The sequence below is a fragment of the Castor canadensis genome, chromosome 6, assembly GCF_047511655.1.
Source record: "Castor canadensis chromosome 6, mCasCan1.hap1v2, whole genome shotgun sequence".
Taxonomy (NCBI): domain Eukaryota; kingdom Metazoa; phylum Chordata; class Mammalia; order Rodentia; family Castoridae; genus Castor; species Castor canadensis.
In genome coordinates, this window is record NC_133391.1 from 3,703,406 (window position 1) to 3,729,933 (window position 26,528).

Genomic DNA, 26,528 nt, shown 5'->3' on the forward strand with positions numbered 1-26,528 from the left:
GGGGCCACACCAGCAGCGGAAGGAAGGAGTGACCATCCTTGGCTGCTCCCACTCCCTGACCTTCAGGACTGGAAATATGACCTCAGGAGAGGCCTTCTGTCACTGTCACAGAGGGATCCAAGCCTAGGTGGCCAAACCTGTAACCCCAGTGCTCAGGAGTAGTTCAGGGCCAGCCTGTGCTACACGAGCTGCAAGGTTCCCTCTAAACACAATTCCTGCACCTCCCTGGTGCGGTTTTCAACCTGGGCCTTAAGCACAACCCATCAGGCACAGGAGGAACGAGACCCACAGCCGCAAAGGCACGCGAGCACAAGCTCCAAATGATTCCCGTTGCTCCTGGAGCAACCACAAAACTCCCAAGAGGCTGACAAGTAGAGTGAAGAGAACACCTGAGAAGTGAAAACATGAGCTAAAGAAAGCATTCCATGAGGTCAGATACGACAGTTCTAGAAAGAACAGAGAATGGAGACTGCATTTCCAGATGCAAAGAGCCCATCAAGTGCAGAGCACAGCTAATGGGGAAAAAAAAAAAGCCAGGACCTGGAGGACAAAAGGAAACCTCAGCGTTACAAACAAAGCGTGTCTTCGTGCAATGGAAGAAGTGTCTTCAGCTGGCTAGATGCAGCCAATGTCACATAGGAGAGAGGTGTCCTCAAAGATGGAAGTGCTCAAAAGCTTAACTTCCCATTTTCAGAAAACCAAGAAGATCATCAAACTGAAGCAAGCAAATCATGAGTTTGGAGTGCAGAAGTAAAATGCAAACTCGTGAGAAGTCGGTCGGGTGATTCTGAGGCTTAGGAAAGTGAAAGGTAATAGTACCTTTTAAGATTTAGGCACCAGATGGATGTTCAGCTGAATTATTAGTAAGTACACCCAAAACTAAGCAAGTCAAGCATGAGCCCAGAGAAACGAGAGGTGCAGGAAAGGCACGCCACTGCAACCCACGGCCATCACAGATGCTGACCACTCACTGCACAGAGGATGTCACTGAAATGGGGTAACCAATGGCTGAGAAAGTCAACTAGCAAGAGAAGCATAAAATTTACACAAGAGGAGGAAAACATCACAAATTACACTGGAATTGTTGCTTCTGGGGGGTGGATTGCTGTTTTTGTAACACTTTAAGGAGTGCTTCTGATTTTGGACTGGAGTGTGGCTCAAGTGCTAGAGTTCAATCTCTAGTACTGCAAAAAAAAAAAAAAACGGGTTTTTTTTTTTTTTTTTTTAAGTCTGAACTCAAGGGTCTCGCACATCCTAGGTAAGCACCGTACCACTTGACCCATGCCACCTAGTTCTTTTCACTTTTCAGATAAGGTCTCTGCCAAAAATACCTGTGTTTTAACCTGCTTATTTACCTTAGGTAATAAAGACTTAAAAACACAAGGATTAAGGAAAACTGATTTTTTTTTCCCCCCAATACTGGGGCATGAACTCAGGGCCTACACCTTAAGCCACTCACCATCCTTTTTTTTTTTTTTTTTTTTTTGAGATAAGGTCTCAAGAACTATTTGCCCAGGCTGGCTTCGACCTGAGATCCTCCTGAGTAGCTGGGATTACAGGTGTGAGTCACCAGCACCTGGCAAGAAAACTGATTCTAACAAACCACTTTGTACAGAACAAGTTCAGGGTCCAGAAAGGATCTCAAGGTCACCTTGTCTACCCTGCCCCTACCCCTGAACACAACCCAAGGCTCTCAGCAATGCACTGGGGGGGGAGGGGGAGCAGGGGTGCACACACTCCAGCAGATGCACACACCCAGCATGGATACCGCCACGTGAGCATCTCGCAACAAGAGGATAGGCCCAAACACGAACTACATCCCCACCCCACCATGCTGTGTGGCCGAGGACTTGCCCGCCTTGTCCCTGGAGGTGGCACTCCCTGCTCGTCCCTGCAGTGTGGAAATGAACATCTCCAACAATGCAGGATTCAATGAGGCAAACAGAGCACATACACCGGGAGCTGGCTCACAGCTCTCAAAGACTCAAGTATGACCAGTCGTGTGATTCAAGGATTTATTAAGTCATACATGCAAAACATACCGCTAACTGCATTAGCAAAAGATCAATGTAAAAACACTCCACAATTCTGCAACTGTCAATTTAAAAACTTGGTTCTAGTGGTTGAGAGGTCCAACACTGTTCTTGCCAGTGAGTTAGGTTGTACAGAACATGGTTAGCACTAGCAGTTGACAGAACCTCACAGACCCAAAGGGACATTGTTAGGCAAAGCCACAACGGAAGCGTGTCTGTGCGTGTGAGGTGGAGAGGGCCAGCATTAGTCACATGACAGTGTTGGTGATCTGGCAATACAGTGGTGTTAGGAAGGTTTGTAGTTTGAGAATATCTAAAATATTTTAAAAACCGTAAAGCTGCAACACATCATTTTTACGCTGTTACTAGAAAACTAAGGAAAGCACTTAGTAGCTTGAATAATGTGAAAACAGGAGTGCACTTTTACCAATCTACAAAAAAAAACTTCTAATGCATTATCAGAAAGATTTTATAGTACAAGAGAGGCATATTGCTCATTAGGAAGGGGTTCGCTAAGAAAAGCTTACTAAGTTAGCAACTATGGGAGTGACCAGTTCAAGGTGAGTTAATTAAACACCCAATTTGGGACGTGTAGGAAAAAGGAAAAGCTTGAGAAAAGACACTGATTACGCCAACCTTTCTTCAGCATCTACTGCAATTGACAGAAATTAACCTTTAAAAACCTTTACCCGTGACACTTTTATTCAGTTGAATTATTCCATTATACAATGTAGTGTAAATTGATCTCCACATTTTGTCAAAATACTGTCTTCATCCTCTGATCACGTCGTGTTTATGACTCCACCCAGCTCACCCACGACTAGGAACAGAACACTTCATTAGAGGAAATGCGGAATGAGTTCCGTGTTCAAATCCTCCACAAAGGCCAGGCAAGTGATTAAAAAAAAAAAACTCACTACAAAATTGAAAAGAGTGATCCAAAGGGCCAAGCTGTACTCTTCCCAGCATGACATACAGTACAGTTAGGTAATGAGCACCGGCTGGGCAGGCCGGGAAGTTACTGCCGAGTTACATGGCAACATTTCGTCAAGGAGGCCAGCTGCTCCACACCTCTGAAAATTACCCGGACAGTGCTCGCCTCCTGCCGCCAGGAGCTGCAGTCTTCGTAAAGACAAGGAAGGGTCTTTCAGCAGTTTCGTGCTTAGTGTTCTCAGCACAACACAACTTAAGTTCAGAAGGTATTTTGGCAACTCTTAATCTGAGTAAGAATAGGGGCTTTTGAAAAATAAGGCTTTAAGAAGGTTTGTCATTTTAGGGGTAAATTTTAATAGAACGGAGTTTGAGCTTTTACATTTAAAACAAAACCTTAAAATTACTGATTGGTTCAAAATGGTTTTATGGAAAAATTAATCTGTAACAAAAACTTGGCATTGAGTGCGAAGGCTCCACTTTTTTTTGAGCAAAGCGTACAAAGATTCCAAGGGACAGGACCAAGAATGAGGAACGAGGGACATTTACAACAGCAGGCATTTTCTCTTCCTCTTCTTGACGGGTGGTGGGCAGAGAACTGCTCGGATAGCTTCATCAAACACTGTCTTGAGACCTCGCTGTGTGAGAGCAGAGCACTCCAGGTATTTTACAGCACCTGTAAGGAACGGCCACACAGCAACTGATACTTGACCAACTCTCTTCTGATCAGAACACCAGCAAGAGGCAGCTCCCCCAGACCTCACACCTTTGCCCACCCCTCACAACTTTGCCCGAAGTCTCGGCTCTGCCACCTCCCAAACACTGACGCCATGCCCCAGAAGGGCCTGGCTTAGCTGCTTCCCCCAAAGCAAGCCGGACCCCATGCTGGAGAAGCACGCTAAAGTGCCCAGATTGGACTCCAGTCTCCGCCACTAGACAGCAGATATTGAGAAATACAGGATTTCCTAGCATTCACCCAAAAAGGAAAAGAAAAAACAAACAGGCTTCATACCAATCTCCTTAGCCATGGCTAGCCCCTGAGGGTAGGTGATGGGAGTCAGCTTCTTCTCCTTCAGCTTCTCGATCGTGTCTTTATCATCCCTAAGATCAAGTTTCGTTCCCACAAGGATGATGGGGGTGTTGGGACAATGGTGTCGCACTTCCGGATACCACTAGATTTAGGAAAGGAACAAGACTGTACCACTCCTCCACGTAGTCGCCTTTGTCTACGTTACCCGCAGCAGGTGCCGAACAGCAAAGAGCCAGCCCCAGAGCCTCACGCGTGTCACCTTCCCTGCAAGCCATAAAGGCCCATAAGGAGCATCCCAGCTAGCCAGGACTCCAAGACAAAGGAAATACAGAACAAGCTCTGCTGACACAAAACAGGAGGAAGGAAAGGGATGGGGGAGAGGAAGAGGGAAGCATGGAAAGTATCCCAAAAGGAAACCACTTTATTCTGGAGAAAACAAGTCCAAGTCTTAGGCCATCTCAAAAATTCATCATCATTTCAGGGCAGACCACTTAGGGAAGTCTCAGCTCTGCCACCACTGTCCCTACTGAAGATGTCCCAGACCTCCACAACAGGGCTCTCACTCGTTTTCACTAAGTCAATGAAAGACACCAGAGTGGAAAGAACTGGTCACCAGACCAACCCCCAAATGCATGTTGCTCTAAATGAGACCCAAAGCTGTAAGTCTATATCCTAAAGCCATATACTTAAAAACTGACTATATACCTAAGTAGTAAAACTACTAAAACCAAAAGAAATGACTGAAAATCCCTAGCAGTAAATGGCACTTCATATTTTAGTATTTCTGAGAGTATAGTTACACACTGTGTAACTGTATTTTTTAATCCCCACTCACCTTTGCACGGACATTTTCAAATGATGCAGGACTCACAAGGGAAAAGCAAATTAAGAATACATCCTGCAAAAAGCAAACACAGAGAAACACTCAGAGGAAGACCTAAAATGATGGACACACTGTGCTTTCTCAATGCTGCTCAGAAAGTCACAGGCGTGTGTGTTGTGTGCCCGCTGGTACAGCAGCTGATGTCACACGCTTGCTCCCATTCGTCCCTCCAGCCGGCTGCCAGTCGGCTCCCAAACCAGAAGCAGCGGATCAAGCAGCCAGTGACTTGTGAGGAGGAGAGGAAGAAGCATGCTGGAAGCATCAGGTCCAACCCCTGGGACGCCTCTTCCAGCACACGCAGCTCTCCGCGTGCTACAGGAGAGCCACAGCTCTGATGTGGTGTTCCAACACTTTATACAACACGGCTCTCGGCCTCCCAGAAGCAGTCAAACAACCCTTGTCTACAAGCGATATGCCTTTCACTAAGCTCTCTCCTTGCATGTTCAGCTCATCACCAGCTCCACTTACACTGCTTCTAAGTCCCTGGCACAAAGGGAGGGCTCAAGCATTTGCTGCCTGCCCCTTCTTCCCCCTCCCTGAGGAGCTCAGTGTGGAAGTGACACCTTCCTGGATGACAACCACCCTGGCACTGTCACAGCTTCTCAAGTACAACCAGGGCCTCTGGAGAACTTTGCCCATATTGCAGCTGTGCCTAAAGTGTAGGTGCAAAGGAACAGCAATGCAGAATACACACTTGGAGAAAAAAGTCTGGTAAATATTTTTCTTCCTATCTGATACTGTGCACAAAGTAAAAGTCAAGCAAGTATTCACCTGTACAAAAAATGCCCAAGAGTGTTTTTTGTTTTGCAGCACTGGGGTTTGAACTCAGGGCCCCACGCTTGCTAGGCAGGCGCTCTACCACCACTTGAGCCACTCTGCCAGCCCTGTTTTTTTGTGATGGGTTTGTCAAGATAGGGTCTCTTGAAATATTTGCCTGGGCTGGGTTTGAACTTTGTTCCTCCTGATCCTGAGTAGCTGGGATTACAAGTGTGAGCCATCATTGTCCAGCTAAAATGACAGGCTTATAAAACATCACTACAAAAGACTAGCATGCTACTCTGTGAAGTGCACGAAATTCCCAAGCCAGCTGGTGTTTTCAACCATCCAGCTGGCATCTTGTACCTGGAAAGGAAAGAAACATCACACACAATAGCCTTTTACAATGACATTGTTTAAATGCTGGCGCATGCACAAGCGTGTCCAGGAATCACAAGGCTTCCCAGATCCAAGTTGATCCGAACCCTCTCAAAGCACAGTTGGGTTAGCTCACCAGCACTGTACAGCCGCCCAGACAGCAACCACAGGAACACCACAGCACAGACAGAAGGCCTGGCAGCAAGGTTAGTCCTGCCCCGGCTCAGCACAGCCACCCACAGCAACTCCAGGTGGATTGTCCACACGTGTGCGGAGGGTCTCCACTAGCCCCTCCTGTCACTTGGGAGAAGGGAGCAAGCAGTTCATGAACTGCTTCAATCAAGCTGGCAGGTACACTGTCACACTCCAATGAGAGCGATTTCATCAAGCCATACCCCACACCTTGAGTGAATGAAATACAAACACTCAAGGAACTTGAGGCTCAGTAAGATTCCTAGGCAAACTAGTGAGACGAAAGAACAGACAGAGCTGGAGACTGAAGTCGATTCAAAGTCTTACATACGGCAATCGGCTTGTCTTTGCCCCTGGAGGTTATATCCTTACCATACGAGTCTCCGACCTAGTAACGCATGAGAACTGTGTGAGTTCAGTACAAATGAGGAAAACACAATCAGTAACCTGTTACTTCCTGTTACAATCCTGCTCAACCCTCCCAAGAATTCCAAAAGCATAGAATGACCTAACACATCCTCAATGCCAAATGCCACCATCACTCCATGAGAGCTGGCAATTCAGCAATGGTGAAGTCAGGCAAGTAACAACGGCACTGCTTCTTCCTATGGCAGCACTTGCCAGAAGGTAGCACACAGAAGCTGGAGATGTTCAGTGTCCCTGATCATAAAAACCTGCTCATGTGCTACCACAACAGACACATCTTCAAAGGGTGCTTCCTGAGAGGGCACTTCCTGTAAGCCACACCGGAGGCTGTCCCAGAACACTGCGGGCCCTGACGGTAGGTAGCAAGACCATGCTGTCCAAGCATCAAGTCTCCTACCAGGAACTGTTTCCATCTTCCTCCTGGTTCTGGAGTCTAGTTTGGATTTACAAACTGGGAATTACTGACACGAACAGTGTTATTCAAACTTAGGGCCTCCAGCCCCTTTACAGATTTGGTGAGGCCACCCCTTAGTGACAAGACTAAGAAGTGACATTTCCAGTGTTCTTCACAACACTTTCATTTCTTTGTCAAAATAAAAATCAGCAGACCACTCTCCCAACACAGAACCCTGAAATTCTTCTAAGACAAAAGCAGATGAGGAATTAACTTCATCTCACTCAAGCTTCTCTGATTTGTAATTCGTAGTTCGTTTCCATGACTACTCAGGTTCATTCAACCTGCGGGCTATCTTTTAAGATATGATACCAGGCCAAATCTTTCTTATGATATAGACTCACTGAAAGCAACCTCAAGCACATGACTTCCAAATATCCAACTCTTGAATTTTGAAGGACATTTTTTTGATGGAGAACAGACATGGCCAGGAGTTAACACAGCTCCACCTCCCACCCTGTGTGAGCATTACGCCATCTGCCTGTTCCTTCCTTGTTCCTCTTTCTTCCCCCGGCCTAAATATAGCTTTCACAAAACATGCCTGTACTTCTGATGCTTGTTTTCTGCCATCATTTCCTCCAACTTCGCTTTCCTGACACCACCCCACATGAGGCATGCTAGCCCACCTTGGCTAGGAGTCTGTTCCTCCCTGTCCTTGTCACACTCAGTGAGCACTCCCCAAGAACCCCTATCTCCCTTCCAGGTCTCTCTGGCTTTCTCACAGGTCATTGGAGTGTCAATGGGCCATCTTTCCTGTAGACTGGAACACTACTTTTCCTCAGATCACTAAGACATTTCTAACCAGACCAGATGCCCGATGTACCCTTCATGACCATAATGAGTCTTCAGTGAGTTTGTCACAAGCCACTTCCTCCTCACTGATCAAAAGTACAGCCAGAGCAGTCGGACCTTCTGCCCCTGTCTGCCAGCAGTGCAGTCACACGGCGGGTCACTTTTAGTGGAGTGAGACTGAGCAGAGGTATAGATGGCTGAAACATCAGCACTTCAAAAACATCGTCATTTCTTTCGTTTTATTCTTTTCAAACTGCTTTCTACCTGCTTGCTTATTTTCAGGGCTGGATTTCTTTTTTTTTAATTAGGCCTCTTATGCACAGGGAAAAGGATCAGGGTGTGCCTACTATACATGGCAGAGAACAGGCAGAACTAAAAAAAGCTGGACACATGTCACCAGTGAGGTTCTTCTAAGAAAACCAGCTGAGAAAAAAAGGCACCCCTGGTATCCGGGAACAAGCCTGTTACCACCACTTCACTACCATCAAGGTGTACGTGCTGAACAGACTTCAGAGCACAGACATCAGACCCGCCTGCATGTGACCATGCTGAAACAGAATCAAAAGTAAATAAAACGTAAAAGACCATTTCATCATATTCTCTAAGCACAAATGAACACAAAGTTGCCGTGCAAACTACAAAGACTATCTGTACTCTACCCCATCCAGCACAAGCAGTCACCTCTTTTTGTTTTGGTGGTTTTTGGTGGTACGGGGGTTTAAACTCAGGACCTCATGCTTGCTAGGAAGGTGCTCTCCCACTTGAGCCACTCCACTAGCCCTTTTTCTATTTGAGATAGGGTCTCTCCACTTATTTGCCTGGGCTGGCTTCTAACTGTGATCCTCCTGATCTCTGCCTCCTGAGTAGCTGGGATTACAGGTGTGAGACACTGGCACCTGGCTGTGCAGTCACTTCATTACCAATAACTTTAGCCTGTCTTCATTCCTTCACCTTCCAGATAAGAATTCCTAAACTGCAATCCCAGAGTACTCTGCTTCACAGAGTATTCACGCAGAGCAAACCTGTCCTATTTTGAAACTCACCTCCCACCCAATCACACAACAGCCCTAGGAGCATGTCCCTCATGGCAAAGAGTATTAAACCCAATTCTTTTTAACTACAGGTGTGTTCCTAGTACCTCTGGCTGGAGGACACTGACACTTCTAACAGCTAATGTAACAACACTGAAGCCTTCTGAAAATCAGAACTGTCAGCTCACCAGTGTGGTTCTCTTCTTATTCAGTGACACAGCAGTCTAGCCCAGAGTTTAAAAACCTTCCAGTTGGCACACAATGAAGATGAGAAAACAATGGCACAACATGCTGGGGTCCTGGCCTACCTGAACCAAGGCCCAGCATCTCAGCACACAGACTGTTGTCTGGACAGACACCACAGAGCACAAGCCTTGGGCCATTAAGATGCTGGGCTTGAAATCACACTGCTCCACCTTCATTTTGAGCAACCAACCAAAGATGAGCACACAGAGCTTACAAAACACTGTTGGGCTGGACAATGGCTCTATTGGTAGAGCACCTGCCTAGCAAATCCGAGGCCCTCAGTTCAAACCCCAAAATTGCAAGACCCAAAAAAAAAAAAACCCACTGTCAAGGGAAAACGAAGAGAACTTACTGAAGGATAGACAAGCCCTATGGATGGCTTAATTTGAAAAAATTAAAACTTAAAGGGCAATTTCAGCTGAAAATGATCACTACCTGCCCACAATTTTTGGAGAATAAAACAGAAACCAATAGTTTCAACTGATTTAACTTGGTCACACAGAACTACCCAAGAGAGAAAGATGCTGCAACTAAATGACCACAAGAAGTTAACAGCTCTTTTTCGGGCACCCCAAACAAGAACTCTTCTGTCTACCCTTCGGAAGCGGGTCTGAGCACAGTCTTGAATAAGCCACATAAACAAGCCTGAAGTACAAAAGCCCAAATTGGAGACCCCGGTCCCTCAGCACAGAGTTCACAAGTTTCTCCTTTGTCAACAAGAGACCAAGAAAGGTGCCAGTCTATAAGAACCAGGCCCACTCCTCTAGGTAGGACAGTGTGGCCCCAGTATCTGAGCATTTGGGACCTGCCCCTTAACTGCCAAAATAAACTTTCTTAACCCCAAGGAGTCCAGGGAGGCATGCCTTTAACTGCCAGCCGGGTGCTTTCCCCTTTCTGCTCCTTAAGCACCCCACTTCTCCTCCCCAGTATGGGGACATGGTATACTACAGTCACCCACAGTCATGACTTGCTTCCTTCTTGCTACTCAGGTATTTTATAGGGAAACAATCCACCACCATACATAGATAAACTAAGAAGTTTAAGTCGTTAACCCATGAGGACACACCCATGCTGATTTCAGGCCTCACATCCTACAGCTTCATTCAATCTGAGAGAGTCCGAAGTATTTATCTGTGCTCCTCAGCACACAGAGTGGGACAACTGCCAAGTCACCTTTGACTTACAGAATGACTCCCTTAGAGAAAATGGCCTCACCCTTCACTGTACCCTCTGAGTCACAGTAGGTGGCTATGATTTCTCAGAAGTGATACCACACCCTTCCAGATTTATCCAGATGTATCCGGTGGGTTGAAGACTCCTACTGTACCAATCACTGTGTTCTGAAATTCACTTAAAATCTGAAATTATCCAATACTCCTGGGTATAGGACAATCTCCCAAGATAGTAAAAGAATTTTAATTTGGTGATTATGGGCTGATTTTAAATACTTTATCAGTTAATTCTCAGCTGAAGATAAATTGAGAAACCACCCAACCCGAGTCTCCCATATTGTAGCTCTGGTGTCTATTTAGCACTGCTAACTAAAGTTCAACCAAAAGACATGAGCTTTCTACAGACCAAAGAGACTGCATGTGACAACACTTCCAGCAAGAAGCGAAATGTACATGGCAGTGATGGCTGGCAGGGAAAGATGCATTCAAAAGTGTGCAACTCTCAATAAGGTGAAAGTTCCATAGAAAATACAAAAGCAAGACTATGGTAGAGTGGAGCTGATTACTGTCACTCATACCACCTGGTAAGGCAAAGTGAAGCATGAGTAGATGAAGGTTGCCCCACCAGTCAGGGCTCAAAGCCATTTCCCTGAGCCTACCAGGATCCACAGCCAACGCTGGTTGCAGCAACTTTTCTGCTCATCTAAGCAGAACTTGGAACTGAGGCGCTTCTAGACTACTAAAGTCTTCAACAAGAATTAAAAGCACCAGTGGCTCACACATGTAGTTCTAGCTAATTGGGAGGCAGAGATCAGGAGGATCACAGTTCATGGCCAGCCTGAACAAACAGTTCTTGAGACCTCCATCTCTAAAATAACCAGAGGGAAATGGCCTGGAGGAGTGGCTCAAGCAGCAGAGTGCCTGCTTTGCAAGTATGAAACCCTGAGTTCAAACCCCAGTTCCACCAAACAAAAAAAAAAAAAATGAAGACGAATGTGAACAGCAGCTAAGGCTAGAATGTATGCAGTATGCTGGGGACTGTGCTGCGTGTGCTTCAGTAACTCTTCCAATCCTAGGAGCAGACAAGGCAGCACCAGACCCATGAAAACTGCTTAGGGCTGCACAGCTAGTAGATGGGAGGGCAAGGTCTGAACCCAGGAAATGTGCTCTGCCACCAATCCTACATCTTTCAGTTCTGGGGACTGAACTCAGAGCCTTGGGCATGCTAGGGAAGTACTCTCCCACAGCTCCCAGCCCTAAAATACACTTTTTAAAAAGAAGACATATGTATAAAGATAAGAAAATGACATACAAGCAGTGCGCTAGTGGCTCATGCCTGTAATCCCAGCTATTCAGGAGGCAGAGATCAGGAGGATCAAGGTCCAAAGCCAACCCAGGCAAATAGTTCGGAAGACCCTATGTCGAAAAAAACCTTCACAATAAAGAGCTGGTAGATGTAGGCGCTGACTGAGTTCAAGCCCCAGTACCACAAGAAAAAAAAAAAAAGAGAAACAAAATGACATACCTATGATAACTAGCTGCTATTTAAAGAAACAGGCTTCTAATCATCCCGCTGTCTCTGAACACCCACCCTTCTGGACAACTACTGATCTAATGAGCCTTCGGAAGTGACCAATCCTTACTTGTCTCATACAGAAGCAAAACTCATCTACATTTTCTTCTGACTGGACACAGAGGACAGTTTACAAAACTGAAGCCTCAATCTACACTTAAAAGACTTAGATACTGAAGCCACAGAATTCTGTGCTTCACAGAAAAGAATAATTACTAACTCAAGTTTAAAGAAACCCTAATGTTAACTGTTTAATTTGATTCTGAGGGCAAAACCACCTCAAAGCAAGCCATCTTCAAACTACTGTTAAAAACTGGTTTACAGCTCTTGGTGACATTAATTACACATTCACAAAAACTGTATATTCTAAGAAACGCATTAAAACTCAGTTGTGATCCTTACTGTTTGCGGATAGGAGAGGGGGCGTAGTCTGTCGTAATCTTCTTGTCCAGCTGTATCCCACAGGCCCAGATTCACTGGTTTTCCATCTACCATAACATTGGCAGAATAGTTATCAAAGCTGCAGAATGGAATCAGAATGGTTAGTCACAGACATGGGACCAAAGTTACTGTCCCAGCATCAACCAAGAGGAGGTGTGCTGCAAAGGCAGAGGAACAGACCAAGACCGGGAAGCTGCCAGGCCAGGAAGTGCCCCTGAAGCCAGAGGAGAGCCTGGGGTGAGAAGGCAGCAGGCTGAAGCAACCAGCCAGGAGCACAACTTGAGAAAGAAAAATGCCTGGGAACCAAAGAACAAGCTACTAAATTTAAGTGAAACAAACTACTGTCTGCAATGGAAAAATAAATCAATCTTTGCCTTTAACAAGAGATTTTTTTTCTCCCTAGGAAAATACAGTGTGGGATTAGTCCCTCTTTCAAATCCCACCTGGAGTTTCCCAAGTTCCTATTTTATTCATTTTCCAGAAGGCATGCCTGAGCATAGGGTGGTATTGGGCAGTCTTATTCACACTGCCTGCACCCCAAGTGCAGTGGTGACACAAAACACACCTGCTTTTAGAAGCCACCCATAAAGCTTTCAAAGACTTCAAGTTGCTACACGTCCATTAGTTAGCTATAGGAAAAAGCAATTGAGAAATGCCCAGACTGACAAGAGGAAATAAGGCTGACATTCTCCAAATGCTCCTGTCATTGAGGGGTTAACTAGAAATAAAAATCTTAAAAAAGCATGGCAATTTAAACTAAGGCAACTACCTTAATATACCAATCTTTAAGATAAAAGTCAAAGATTAATTTTTATGTACTTGTGACACTAAAGCTGCAGAGTTATAATACTGTGAGGACAGTCAAGACATAAGGTTCCAATGTGATTTATGAAATTTTATGACCAAACTAGCTTCATAAAGAAAAAGTTTAACAAAAGAAAGAAAAAAAAAAAAAAAAAAAAAGAAAGAAAAGGTTTAGTCAGGCATGATGGTACATTCCTGCTAATCCCAGCCCTATAGAGGCTAAAGCAGGAGGACAGAGTTTGAGGCCAGCCTGGGCTACAGAGCCAGACCCATCTCAAAAAACAAAAACAAGGGAGAAATAACCCAAACATTGTATGCACATATGAATAAAAGAAAAAAAAAAAAAGCCTTGATGAATGTGGTAATTCTGCCTCCACGGGGAAAGGACAGATTATTCAGTAAGTGGTGTTCCCTCCCTAGAGAAAAAGAATCAGATGCTTGCCTCATACTCTACCAAAAATGAACTGAATATAAAAACTTCAGCATAAAAACCTGGAAGAGACTGTTCTTGCTTCATGAAGTAGGAATGTCCTTCCGAAGCACAATAGAACTCTGGGGTGGGAGAGATAGCATTATTTACATAAAAATGTTAAACTCTAAACCGAAGAAGAAACCGTACTGAAGTTTAAAGACAAACCAGAGACAGATAGAAGGGAATACCATTTTTTTTTATTTATAAGAAGTTCCATCAGTATGTAAAAATTTCAATAGGAAAATAAGCAAAAGATTTTGACAGACAACTCAAAGGAAACTACAAATAGTGAAATTCAAGACTTTACACCTCACTAACGATCAGAAATATAAATGAGGAGGTAACTTCTGTCTGCATCAAAGGGCCACAACAGTCACAGCCAGAAAAGTGACAGTCTTTTGGATGGGTGTTGGGAATAGAAGCTGAGTACCCCTTACCCAAAATGGGTAGAACCAGAAGTGTTTCAAACTTTGGGTTTTTTTCAGATTTTGGAATATCATTATGTACGGAATGAGGTATCATATAGCTTACTACACATAATTCTGGAGATAATTTTATGCTATTTTAGATAATTTTGTGCATGAAACAAAGTTTCATGGCATGGAGTTTTCTCCTTGAGGCATCATGTCAGTGCTCAAAAGATTCAGAATTTGGAACATTCTGGATTTCAAATTTTCTCATTAGGGATGTTCAACCTGTACCTACCAAAATTTAAAAGTCCCACTCTGTTTTGATTCGGCACAACTGACTTTTAACACAGCACTGTTTGCAATGCAAAAAAAAAAAAACAACCAAACAAGACCCAAGTGACCTGTAGTATAATCATATAATCATTTACAGTTCTTTAAAATCAACAAGCATTAATGGTTTAAGCTCAATCTACACATGTAGATAGAGGCACCTGCATAAACGCAGGGCAATGGCAAATGCTTCTACTGATTTTCTAAAATGCACATCACTCCACAGAGCATCCAGTGAGTGTGCTGTGCTTGCACAAGGCAGGACTTGACAAGGTTCCTCTCCGTTCACCTGGGCAGCACAGGATACAGACATGAAGACAGAGAGGACAGAACTCACTGCAGCCACAGGGCAATGGTTATGTGGCTTGACTCCCAAGGCTCCCTGGTAACCATCATCAGAAAAGCACCTCTCCTTCTCCACCCACCTTTGCTGCCTACAGGGAACAAATAGCCCAGCAGCCCATGGTGTCAACTCTATCGCCCTGCAATTCTTTGTTACAGGGAACCAAAGGATGACTTGTCAGAAAAAGCCAATGAAAACCTAATGTAATACTCATGCTCTAGTTCCCAGTCTAATTCACGGGAAACACTCACACTGGCAAAAACTGTCTCTGGCTGAATTTTATTGGGCTTTTAGCAAGCACTGGTTTGGTTTTTGTTTTGTTTTGTTTCTTTGCAGTAGTGGGACTTGAACTTAGGGCCTACACCTTGAACCACTCCACCAGCACTTTTTGTGTTAATTATTTTCAAGATTTGGGGGGGGAGGGGTGTCTCTCAAACGATTTGACTAGGCTGGCTTTGAACCATGATCCTCCTGATCTCTGTCTCCTGAGTAGCTGGGATTAAAGGCATGAGCCACTGGCGCCCCACTAAGCTCTGGTTTTCTTATACTATCCAGCCTCTACACTTCGTGATTAGTTTAACTTGGTATAAAAAAACTGTATTAAGTTGACTTAAGGATTTTTTTAACACCCCAAATACCTTACAATTTGATTCCAATCCATGTCTGAGAGGAAAACAAATACCAGTTCATGTAAGGATTAAGAAGGATTTCTTAGTAAAACACACAGCCAAAGGAGTCAGAAACACATACAAGAGACAAGTAACTCTGAAGTCAGGTGACGATACTTACACGGTGGGGATGTATTCTCCAGGAAACGCATTGGTGGTGTAACTGATCAGTAGGCAAGTTTTACCTACAGCTCTGAAAGAAGAGAAAGAAAAAGCCGCTTAGTCAACGTGAACAGAATCCTAGCTTTCATTACAGTGTGACAATAACTTCTAGAGACTCCAAGAACTGTACATACCACATTCTTAAGAGTAAACCATCAGTTTCTTTAACATTCATTTTAACACTACACATAAATTTTAAAACTGAAATTCAAAGTAAACAATCTAGAATTTCTCGGACAGATTTGGGAGCCATCTGATTCTATTAGCATAGGTGGCATGAGCATCAAAAGTCGAGGAACAGTTTCAAACTTCAAGTCTCTTTTGTGAACATTCATAGAAGTCTTTCAGCCAACAGTGTGAAGAGCAACCTTCAAAGTATTCTGACTAATATTACCGTGCAAACAGCTTGCCTCTGCAACTTGTGTTTTTACTTAAGTACTGACTATATGCTGCCTCTAAGCTGCACGGCCCTAACCCCCATCATCCTGCTATCACCTTCCCCTCTGACAATCGGTCATGACTGTGCTCTTACTGGAGTGCTTAGTCAATCACCCACCACACGACTTCTCACACCAATGCATCTGCCCCCAATTTCAAGTTACCACAAGTTTTCAAAGCAGAAGTTAACAAAGTATGTTCTAGACATTAATTAATGGCTCAGAGATGGTGGAGTAAACTTCCCACACAGCCACAAAGAGAAAGCAAAGGAGAACAGAGGTGCACAGCGTGCACGGCCTGCATGGCTGGTAACAGGTGCAGACTGCATTACCAGTGTGCCATCAGGCAGAAGTCAGAGTGGGAGTTCAAAGTCTCCCAACCACTCCTAAGTTTTCCGGAGAATATTCCTAAAAATTAAAGAGCAATGCACCATTTGTAAGGGAAAAAAAAACAAGTGTCTATATTGGCTTGGGGCTGTCACTCAAGAGCAGAGCGCTTACCTAGCATGCACTGGGCCCTGGGATGTATCCACAGGACTGTAGCCCTCCCCCCCCCCAAAAAAAAAAAAAACAACCCAAAAGACCTAAGTGTCCATATTTCACAGCATTCATGGTGGACTTCAAGGGCTTCCGAGTCCTTGGCCTCCTGGGTGCTCCATTCACCAAATGCTGGCTGTAATAAGCCAGCTCCCTGCTGTCTTCCACTGGTTTACCAAGGTTAAGATGACACGCTGGGTTGATTTGTCAGATTTTGCTGTTCACTCTCAGGGACTACAAGTATTCGCCATCAAGAACGCAAAGTGTTTTTCTTTTTCCCTCACTCTTAAACTGAGAGGAGAATGTCTCAACAAAAGCAGGTTACAGGCCCACTTAGTCTTGCCAGTACTTGTTTTACTCATAACATTAAGGGCTTAACAAAAGTTGGAACTTTCCACCCCTGAGACCTCACAGTCAAACATTACATCATCAGGAGGTAACTTCCAATTCCTAAAGGCTTTGTAAACAAAAATGACTCATTGGACATACATTTTGTGAAAGGCTTAGAATGTCAAAATAAAGCTGTATGAGCAAGAGCCTAAGATTTGCAGTCAGAGGCCACCTCTTTCTCATTTGCTTTTTTTTTTTACATTTTGGCAAGTCTCAGCTTCCTCATATGCCTCAATTTCTCACACAAAATGGATGCAAAACTACCACCTCCTTTACCAAACTACTGTGAACATTAATTCCATTTCATTTTTCTTTTTGAAGTAGTAGAGACTGAACTCAGGGCCTTGAGATCTACCACCCAGTCCTCAAGTTCAATTTGTACAAAGTGTGTGCTATGCAAGGTACTAGTTGCTAAAGATCCTGTAATGAGCAAGACTTCATGGAGTATACGCAGCTGTTAAACTGAAAAGTGAAGAATGCAATCATTGTGTAAAATCACACGTGTAAAAGTATTATTAAAGATGCTCTGGAAGTGTTTCATAAAAGATCACTCCTGGTCTTGGGGGAGGTTAGAGCAGGCTGCAGCTATGTTAAGACTTACAGGGAATGGGGAGAAGGAGGGACAAAAATCAACAGCACATGGGACGCATGTGCTGAAAGCAGATCAGTATAACTGAAACACATGTAACTGGTGGGAAAAGGGAATTTGAAGAGGCTGTCATATCTTCTCGTTAACGACATGGGCCAGATTCTACTTGGGAAGCTACAGAAAGCTTCAGGTTGCCAGGAAAGCATTAGATTTTACAAGAGGCCTCTGAATGCACTGTGGGAAGACTGGGAAAGGTGGGACTGGAAGCAGGAGAACAAGCAACCATGGTAGTCAGGACCAAGAAGGGGGCCAGGAGGGTGGGGCCACTTAGACAAGAGCCAATCAAGCAAGGCTTGGCCAAGAATGTGATATCAAAGGCCATGATAAACCCTTTATCAGAATGACAAATGTCATGTAGAAAGCATTAACAAGTCTTGCCACTTGATGTTAAGAAAATACAAGGTTTTGATAAAACAAAGTGTCTAGAGCACTTCTCTTAGAATCCTGTCTTCTGTCTCTTCTATGTATACAAGGAACAAAGCCATTACTGTAAATATTATCAGCTGGGTCTAAAATGTTCAAATATTCCCTTTCCTGCACTGTATCTTCAACCAGGGCATCTTCTGAAGACTTTTTTTTTTTTTCTTTTGTGAAGGAATGCAAGGTACCGGCATGATCAAAAATTATCTGAAAACTTATTAGCAAGCATTATTTGCTACAAATCTATGTGCTTTAAGAATGAACATGATTATAGAGAATTCTGACTTTTTAAGTACATGTCCTGCCTTTCATTAAGTTTCTTTCTAAAATATATTAACGAAAATAAAAGGATTATTTCCCTTTCATTAGCATACTCATTCATTCCTTGTAAAGACACAGTATAAGCCAACTCTCAAGGCCAAGGTCACCGTCTACACCACGCAAAGAAACATGAAGAATGTACACACGGGTAATGGAAGCCGGATTCAGTCACAGTGAAGAGTGATGCTGCTGAATTTCTGGAAGTTACTATTTGCTTTGGAATTTCTAATTTTATATATTCAACTCTGCAACCTCTTTTCAATCCTTAAAAAATACTCTAACTCTACAAAATGAGCATGAGTACACCAGAAGACAGCTCCTGTCAGTTCTCTGTTGGACTTTCCCCCAGCTCATGACATTACAATTTCTTTAACCTATCTGTGCTTCCCACGCCCTATCCTGTAGATACAACCAAGAGTAACAAGTAATGTTCCTAGGTTTACTTTTCCATTAACAGAACTTTTCATTAGTTTTGTTTTTTGGCCAACTCCAGTATTGCTTCCTGAAATCTAAAAACCAAATCTTAAAAGCATATATAATCAGTAATCTTAAAACACTAGCAATTTCCTCACATTTAAAAAAAAAAATGAAGGGCTGGTGGAGTGGCTCAAGTGGAAGAGTGCCTGCCTAGCAAGTGTAAGGCCCTGGGTTCAATCCCCAGAAAGAGGCAGGGGAGAAGGAACCCAAGAAGCATAAAACACTTTTTGCACGGCCTTTTAAGATAAATTATCTTAGGACAGAAAAACCAGACTCTCCCAATGACAATTATAACCAAACTACAGAGCACGAAATGCTGTCTAAAAGTACACAGATTTAAGAACAAGTTGGTAAGATGTAGTGGAAATACGAATTAAGTATCTATATATACTAACTTCCTGGATAAATGAAAACTTGAATGAAGGTTCTCAATTTACACTGAGAAATAAGCTATGAGGATTCTATAGCCGTAGGCCTTCAACAAATATATACCTATGAAGACAGTATGTCAGTGCCGGGTGCCAGTGGTTCACATCTATAATCCTAGCTACTCAGGAGGCAGGTATCAGGAGAATGGAGGTTTGAGGCCAGCCTGGGCAAAGGGTTTTCCAGACCTTATCTCAAAAAAAAAAAAAACACCCCACCACGATAAAGGGCTGGTGGAGTGGCTCAAGGTATAGGCCCCACTACCACAAAAAAAAAAAAAAAAATGCTGCTACATACAATAGAGTTGAAGTGTGAAGCAGGCTTTATTCCAGACCACCCCTCCAGAATCCACTAATTCCAACTGTGGTGTAGGAGATAGGAATCAGAGTCAAAAATCAAAAATACAAATTTATAGCTAGCCGCACACCATCCTCCTTCAAATTTAACCCCTCTATTAAATCCCCTGGCAATGCGGTAATGCCAGAGCAAAGGTTGATGGTGGATTCTAGGTGGTGAGTATTTGGGTGTGGACTACACAACTTTTCTATATTTGAGTTTCTTTATATTAGTATGATGATGGAAAAATAAGACCTTCTGATGACGTATGGCAACTGCACTGGTAACAGGATTCCTGATTTAAAACTATCCTCTCTGGGAAGACTACAATTAGAAAATAAAGCTACCTGTTGATGGAAAGGTAAAAAGTAGGAAATAATAAACATCAGGCGATATTAAAGACAGACCCTTATAAAGGATGGACCGAAGGCTTCTGAAACTGGATTCTGGACAGTCCTCCACTTAACCCACTCCCAAACTTTTACTAAAACTGGCACTTAAATTTTGTTTATTTGCTGGAAATCAAACCAAGACCTTGCACTTGCTAAAAATCAAGCACTCTACCACTGAGCTACATCTCCCATCCTACCATTTAAAAATTCTGTTAAAAGAGCATTATGTATAATTTTACCGAGCAAGATCAGTCACACACTAAATGGAAAGTCAGAAGCCAGTGCAGCATTCAAAGACCTTTGTAATAGGTCACAAATAAATGCAGAAGCCCATGTCACAAGTATAAAACACACAAAGACAATTTATGAAGAGCCTGAACAAATCCGTGGATCACACCATCTCAGCCCAATGAAGTGAAGTAAATGTACATTTCTGTGAGGGTGATGTCACAGGAGTCACTTATCACAACCAACTAAAAAGCTCCTCATGGCAGTGCCTCAGACACTGTGCTGGGTAGATCAGTAGCCAAAGCAGGACACCGTTCGGTGTAGAGTGAAACTAGGACTTCAAGTCATTCACTTCTGGTCAACCAAAGCTAAAACAACACTATTTTAAAAAGTTGGCCGGGTGCCTGTAAGCCAAACACTCTGGCTGAGCCAGAATCTGGAGGATCTCCCGTTCAAGGCATGCCAGGACAACGTAGTGAGACCCTGCCATAAACAGGTGCTGGTCGCTCACACCTATAATCCTAGCTACTCAGTAGGCAGAGTTCAGGAGGATCAAGGTTCAAAGATAGCCAGGGCAAATAGTTCAAGAGACACTATCTCAAAAAAATCCTTCACAAAAAAGGGCTGGTGGAGTGACTCAAGGTGTAGGCCCTGAGTTCAAACCCCGGTACTGCATGCATAAATAAATAAATAAATGTTGGCAGAGGGTGTAACTCAGTGTGGTTCAACACATGCTGTCAGCACCAAAAATAAATAATAAAATATAATTAAAAAGTTGCTTTGAATGTGTAAATGCTGTCTTACCTAAGTAGAGACAATCTTGAGACAAGAGGCTTACCAAATAAAAGATACAAACCCTGTTTTCAAGAGTATTTTAGAATTTAAAAAATTAAGTCTTATCTCACATATTGTACTCAATGCCAGTAAGACTGGTACTTAGAAAATAATCCACCAGAATGGAACAGGCTGACCCTAATACAATATGACTATGACATATTTTACAACTATAATTTTTTTTTGTTTTTAGTGGGACTGGTGTTTGAACTCAAGCCTTCTTACTTGCCAAGCAGGCACTCTACTTGAGCCACACCTCCAGCCCACAACTATAATTCTTAAAGATCTTTTTAAATAAGAAAATGTACAATTTGTGGACTCTCAGTGTTTACTGCTTACACTATCCTTAGTGTTTGAAATTCCATGTTAAGTAGCTTTTAGTCCCATAAAATTTAGGCCAATGCTAGCTGGAGGGGTGGTTCAAGAGGTAGAGTGCTGCCTTACAAGCACAAAGCCCCAAGTTCAAACCCCAGCACCACCACCAAAAAAAACAAAAAAAAAGCCAATTAGACCAATGCTTATAGATTTGACAATTTCTGAGTAAAGAGAACAATCCATCTGTAGCATCAGAAACACCATTTATTTGATTAAAAGCAGCAAAATATTTTGGTATGAAGAAATATCTAGACTTTTTACTAAAGTAATGTTTGTTATAAATCATCCCTTAAGTAATGCAGCTTAAGCTTTTTGAAGAGATACATTTCACTTACAGTATTATTCAGCTCTATTCAACATCAATGTCAAATTCAGTATTAAAAAGACTGAAAAACACAAGGCCAGGAACTGTGCTTTTACGTTAATTCTCTCTCACATACCTCCCTGTAACAGAAGCAGCAGTAACAGTACTAGTAGTAGGGACTGGGGGTGGAGCTCAGTGATAGAGCAGGTGCCTAACACGCAGCATGTGAAGTCCTGGGTTTGATCCCCAACACAGCAAAAAATGAAAACGGTAACAATGATAGCCAGTACTTACTGAGCACTCAGTAACAATGATAGCCAGTACTTACTGAGCACTCAGTAACAATGATAGCCAGTACTTACTGAGCACTCAGCAAGGGCTAGGCACCCACAAGCCTCTCAATAGCAGCATCTGTTTAGTCCTGTTTAACTTTCCCTTGAGGCACCTCTCTGGGGATGAGTGACGTATGTGCTCAAGGTTACCCAGTAAGTTAAGTGGTGGGTGGAGGACTTGAAGGGAGGATCCAAATCCCACAGCAGGCATTCAAAAAGTATTTGACTAGAAAAGACAACCATACCAGGCTCTGGGTGTAGCTCAGTGGTAGAGCACTTGCAGAGGCCCTGCGTTCAATTCCCAGCACTGTGAAAAATACATGAAATAAAAATAATAATTGTTCGTGTTGCGATGTTAGTACTAAGTGTTCTAATTAAATAAATGTATCTGTTGTACTTACATTTTAGTCTTGCAAGTTTTCAAATATTACATACTGTGGTTTGGTACTGAATTAGCAGCGATTTTAATTTTTTTAAAAACTAGTGTGTATTACTTCATATCCCCAGCATTTTTAACCTTTAAAGGGAGCTGAGATAACTTTTAAATGTTTCTGAGATGTGATGCTACAAAAAGATCAAAACTTCATTTAAACTAATCCACTGATTTCACTATCAAACCAATTAACTGAACTTTTTTCAAGCGATAAAATAAAGCTTTCTTTTAAAAAGGTTAAAGAACCTGGTCGATGGTGACTTACACCTCTAATCCCAGCTACTTGGGAGGCTAAGACAGAAGGATTAAAGTTGGAGGCCAGACTGGGCCAACAGTTCTCAAGACCCCATCTCCAAAATAACCAGAGCAAAATGGACTGGAGGTGCGACTCAAGCCATAGAGTACCTGCTTTGCAAGTGCGAAGCCCTGAATTCAAACTCCAGTCCACCCACTCAAAAAAAAAAAGAAAGAAAATTAAAGAAAGCAGTACACATATTCCTAAATAAATGAAACTGACAATTTTTAGCCATATATAACCTTCACAAAAAATGTTAGAAAAATCAGTCACCTGCCTTGCATCTCATCTAGCTACAGAAATGAATCCCAATGGCTAATGTAGACTTATGTAAATAAACTGAAAACCTATAAATCCGTTTAGAGACAGAAAACCAGAACCAGTCCTAATGACAGACATAGAGAAAATTCATCCAAAGAGAACAGCGATACCAAGAACTCCTCCTTGGACTCAACTTGAAAATGAGCCAGTTGCATTCTGAGTTTGATGAAACTGTTAGCAATTCTCCCACTAACCTACACATACAATGCTGAGACTCGCAATTTTGCTCGGATTACACTGACATTCTTGTTCCTATGGAAGGAAAAAAAAAAAAAAAAACTGCATAAGACCAGTCTTGTCTTCCTCCAGAGCCTGGAACCAGCACGGACAGTAATGAAAAGAAACGCCTTGAGTCCCAAGGAGCCAGTTCTGCGACATCCATACCTAATGCATTAAGCGAAGGCTAACTCCGGGTTCTTTTTCCTCGTTTTTGTTTTTTTTTTAAGTGACCACACCGTGTTCAAAGAACATTCTCTTTCAAATCCGACTCCTTCCAGCTAACATTTCAGTAACTTTCTCCATGCAAAGGGCAAAAACGATCATTATTAGGATCCTCTAAGTGAGCCTAATACAACTGAAAGCAACCGGGTCGCACCTAAATTTTGGGTCATCCAAGTGGCCCATGCAAACATGCATCGAATAGGACCAACCTAACTACCCACCGTTACTTGCCCCAGCTCTCAAGAGGCTCGAGAGATTCACGCAAAAACCTTTTTTCCAAAAATAAAGGCAAAAAATCTGCTTAGTCCGCCTCATCTACGTGCCAACCAGGGCGCGTCCGGCCCGGGAAGAAAGCGGGAGGGTGGAGTTCACTTTTCCCTCCGGCCGCTCGGAGCCCCCCCCCCCACCGCCACCAAAAAAGAGCCGGAACCAGGGCCGCAGGACGGTGGGAGCCCCGAGCCCCTCGGGAAGGCGGGGTGCGCGGCCTACGAGAGCCCGCGGCTTCGCTGGCCTGCCTGGGCCCCGAGTCCCGGCCGCCCGCCCCTGGCCCGGTCCGACTCGACCCGACCCGATCCGGCCGCACACTCACTCACCCGTCTCCCACCACCACACACTTTATGGCCTGCATCTGGGCCGCTCGCTGGGCCGCGGCGGCGGCGGCGGCCGGGCGCTGAGACGGAAGTAGCGGGCGCGGGAAACGGAGGGCAAAAGGGTGCGGGCGGCAGGGCGCGGGGTGCTAGGACCGCTGTCCACGCCGCCTAGCCCTCCACGGACTGGAAGCCGAAGGCCAGCAGCAGCCACCACCCAAAGCTGAGGGAAACTGCAGAGAAACAGGAAATGGCCGCTCCACTCACATCCGGCCTCCCTTCCCCCCCTCCCCTCCTCGCGCCGGCGCCGCTACTCCCAGGCTGCGGGTGGGGCCGCTCCCGCCCGCGCGCGCGGCTCCCTGGGTTCCTGGGGACTTCTGGAGCGTTCGGGAACACTCGGGAGCCCTCGGAAGCGCTCGGCTCGAGCCGCGGGGCGGGGCGGGGAGGCCGCCATCTTTGTGCGCTATCGCGGTATGGGTGCGGCCGGGGTTTGGGCGTCGAAAGGTTTTCGGGTTCCGGAAATGGTGCCTCGTTAACTCTTGCCCAGGACGGAGGAAGGACGTTGATCCCCCTCCTTTTATTGTCCTTTTTATGTGATAGCTATAAGTTAACGCCATGACATAAAGATCCTTCTAGAAAACTCAGAATCTAAAACTATAAGGATGAGAAAAACCATACATTCTACCATTAAAAATTATCAAAATAAGTAAATTGGGCGGAAAGAAACAGGACAGGGAGAGAGAAATGCCTTCTTTTATTGGATATTTTCAGATAAGAGAATATAATTCATCCATGAATAAGAAAGAGATTATATTAGAAAAAACATAGAAAAAGATAAACAAAAAATTATTTTAAAAAAATCAAAATTTTATTTTGTGATGCTGGAAATTCAACCACTGACCTACATCCCACCCAAAAGATTTTATTTTTAATTACATTAAAAATGAGGGGATTTCATTGTGATAATTCCATATGTGCATTTTTTTTTTAATTCTTGGAAATTAAAAGCAACCTACCAGAAATTAAAAACTCAATAGAAAAGTTGAGATATCAAGCTGTGGAAATCTCTCAGAAGGCTCCTAAAAAAGATAAGGATAGATGGAAGACAGGAAACAATGTTAGAAAACCAGGAAGCCCAACCATCCTAAAAATAACCTACAAGAGAAAAAGAAGAAAGAAAAAGCAAATGAGGAAGACCTCCAGGAAATTTCCCGGACTTGAAGGACAGGAGTTCACTTAAAGATTTGGAAAGTACCAAACAGTTCAGTGAATGAAAATAGAGCCACCCCAGAGGCCTTTTTTACGAAACCAAAGCATATTGTGAACAGATAAGATCCTACCAGCTTCCAAAGAGAAAACACCAGATCTTGAGGAAACAGGAAATAGAATGGCTTTGGGTTTTTTTGGTTTTGTTTTGTTTTAGCAATTACATTGGTAGCACAGTGTCTTCAATATTTTTAAAGAAAATTTTGTACTCATAGCCAAACTATTGATCAAGTAGGCAGGCAAAGTAAGAACATTTGCAGACAAGTAAGTTTTCAAAAAAGTTTTACCTTCCACATGCCATGTCCCATCCAAGAAGGAACTAGAATATATGTTCCTGCTAGAGGAGCAGGTATAAACCAAAAAAAAGCTGTAAGAAGCAAACACTGGAGCTCCAATGGAGCAGAAGGCAATAATTCCCCTACACCACCACCAGGTCATGGTGACTGTTGTGTGACTCACCCACATTAGAGCAGCAAAACTGTGGCTTCAACCTGTAAGAGGTGCTTAATTCAGGGACTGGTGGCTCACATCTGTAATCCTGCTACTCAGGAGGCAGAGATCAGGAGGTTCCCAGTTTGAAGTCAGCCCAAGGAAACACTTTGCAAGACCCTATGTTTAAAAAAAAAAAAAAGTCACAAGAAAGGGCTGGTGGAGTGGCTGAAGATGTAGACCCTCAGTTCAAACCCCAATGCTGAAAAAAAAAAAAAAAAGGTTTAAAATGTTACAGGAGAAGCTTGGCATCTCTTTCTCCATTTTGTACCTGTTGTCCTTTGCTCTGAGCCATTCTCTCCTGCAGCCACCTTGGAATCAAAGAAGGACAGGAATGATCGATAACATCTTTATGACAAGGGACTGAAACTTCCCATGAGGAACAGCAGAGCCTTGCAGGACAGATGCCCTCCAAATGAAGACAATTACCTATAATGATGAGGTTGCACCCTGAAACAGGAGCAATCATCTCATGGGAACCAGATCGCTCCTGACAATGATGACATCTTCTCTGGAACCCCTCTGGGAACCCTTGGACTGAGTTAATGGTAAACCAGAACACACCTGTGACTGGGACTGTTTAACTGTGCACACCTCTGTCTCCCTGCTCCCAGTTCTTTGTCTACTTAAACCTATAGCTCATGTCTGTACCCTGAAGATGGCTGAAGATGAGGTGATACTTCCTCTGCCTCTTCCCATGGCATGTCTCCAG

General features: G+C 43.7%; 1 protein-coding gene across 2 annotated transcripts; it reads right to left on the reverse strand.

The window, feature by feature from the left end:
- Positions 1 to 2,001: 2,001 nt before the first annotated feature.
- Rac1 (Rac family small GTPase 1) lies at positions 2,002 to 24,333 on the reverse strand. Of its 2 annotated transcripts, XM_074075508.1 has the most exons (7): positions 24,068 to 24,333; positions 15,486 to 15,557; positions 12,299 to 12,416; positions 6,534 to 6,590; positions 4,829 to 4,891; positions 3,976 to 4,135; positions 2,002 to 3,639 (listed from the first exon to the last, which is right to left on the reverse strand). In XM_074075508.1, exons 1-7 carry the CDS (start codon positions 24,100 to 24,102, stop codon positions 3,509 to 3,511), a joined length of 636 nt encoding a protein of 211 aa, XP_073931609.1. In that variant the 5' UTR covers positions 24,103 to 24,333; the 3' UTR covers positions 2,002 to 3,508. The 2 variants fall into 2 exon arrangements, with proteins under 2 accessions (XP_073931609.1, XP_020029478.1); XM_020173889.2 differs by lacking the exon at positions 6,534 to 6,590 and having other exon boundaries at positions 24,068 to 24,328.
- Between the last annotated feature and the right edge of the window lie 2,195 nt (positions 24,334 to 26,528).

What these genes read in the sequence shown, in the direction of transcription:
- Rac1 (XM_074075508.1), bottom strand. Translation starts at nt 24,102, where the DNA reads ATGCAGGCCATAAAGTGTGTGGTGGTGGGAGACGG. An exon ending in TGTGTGGTGGTGGGAGACGG is followed by an intron (nt 15,558 to 24,067) that starts GTGAGTGAGTGT and finishes CTCTTCTTTCAG; the next exon opens with AGCTGTAGGTAAAACTTGCC. An exon ending in TTGAAAATGTCCGTGCAAAG is followed by an intron (nt 4,136 to 4,828) that starts GTGAGTGGGGAT and finishes TCCTAAATCTAG; the next exon opens with TGGTATCCGGAAGTGCGACA.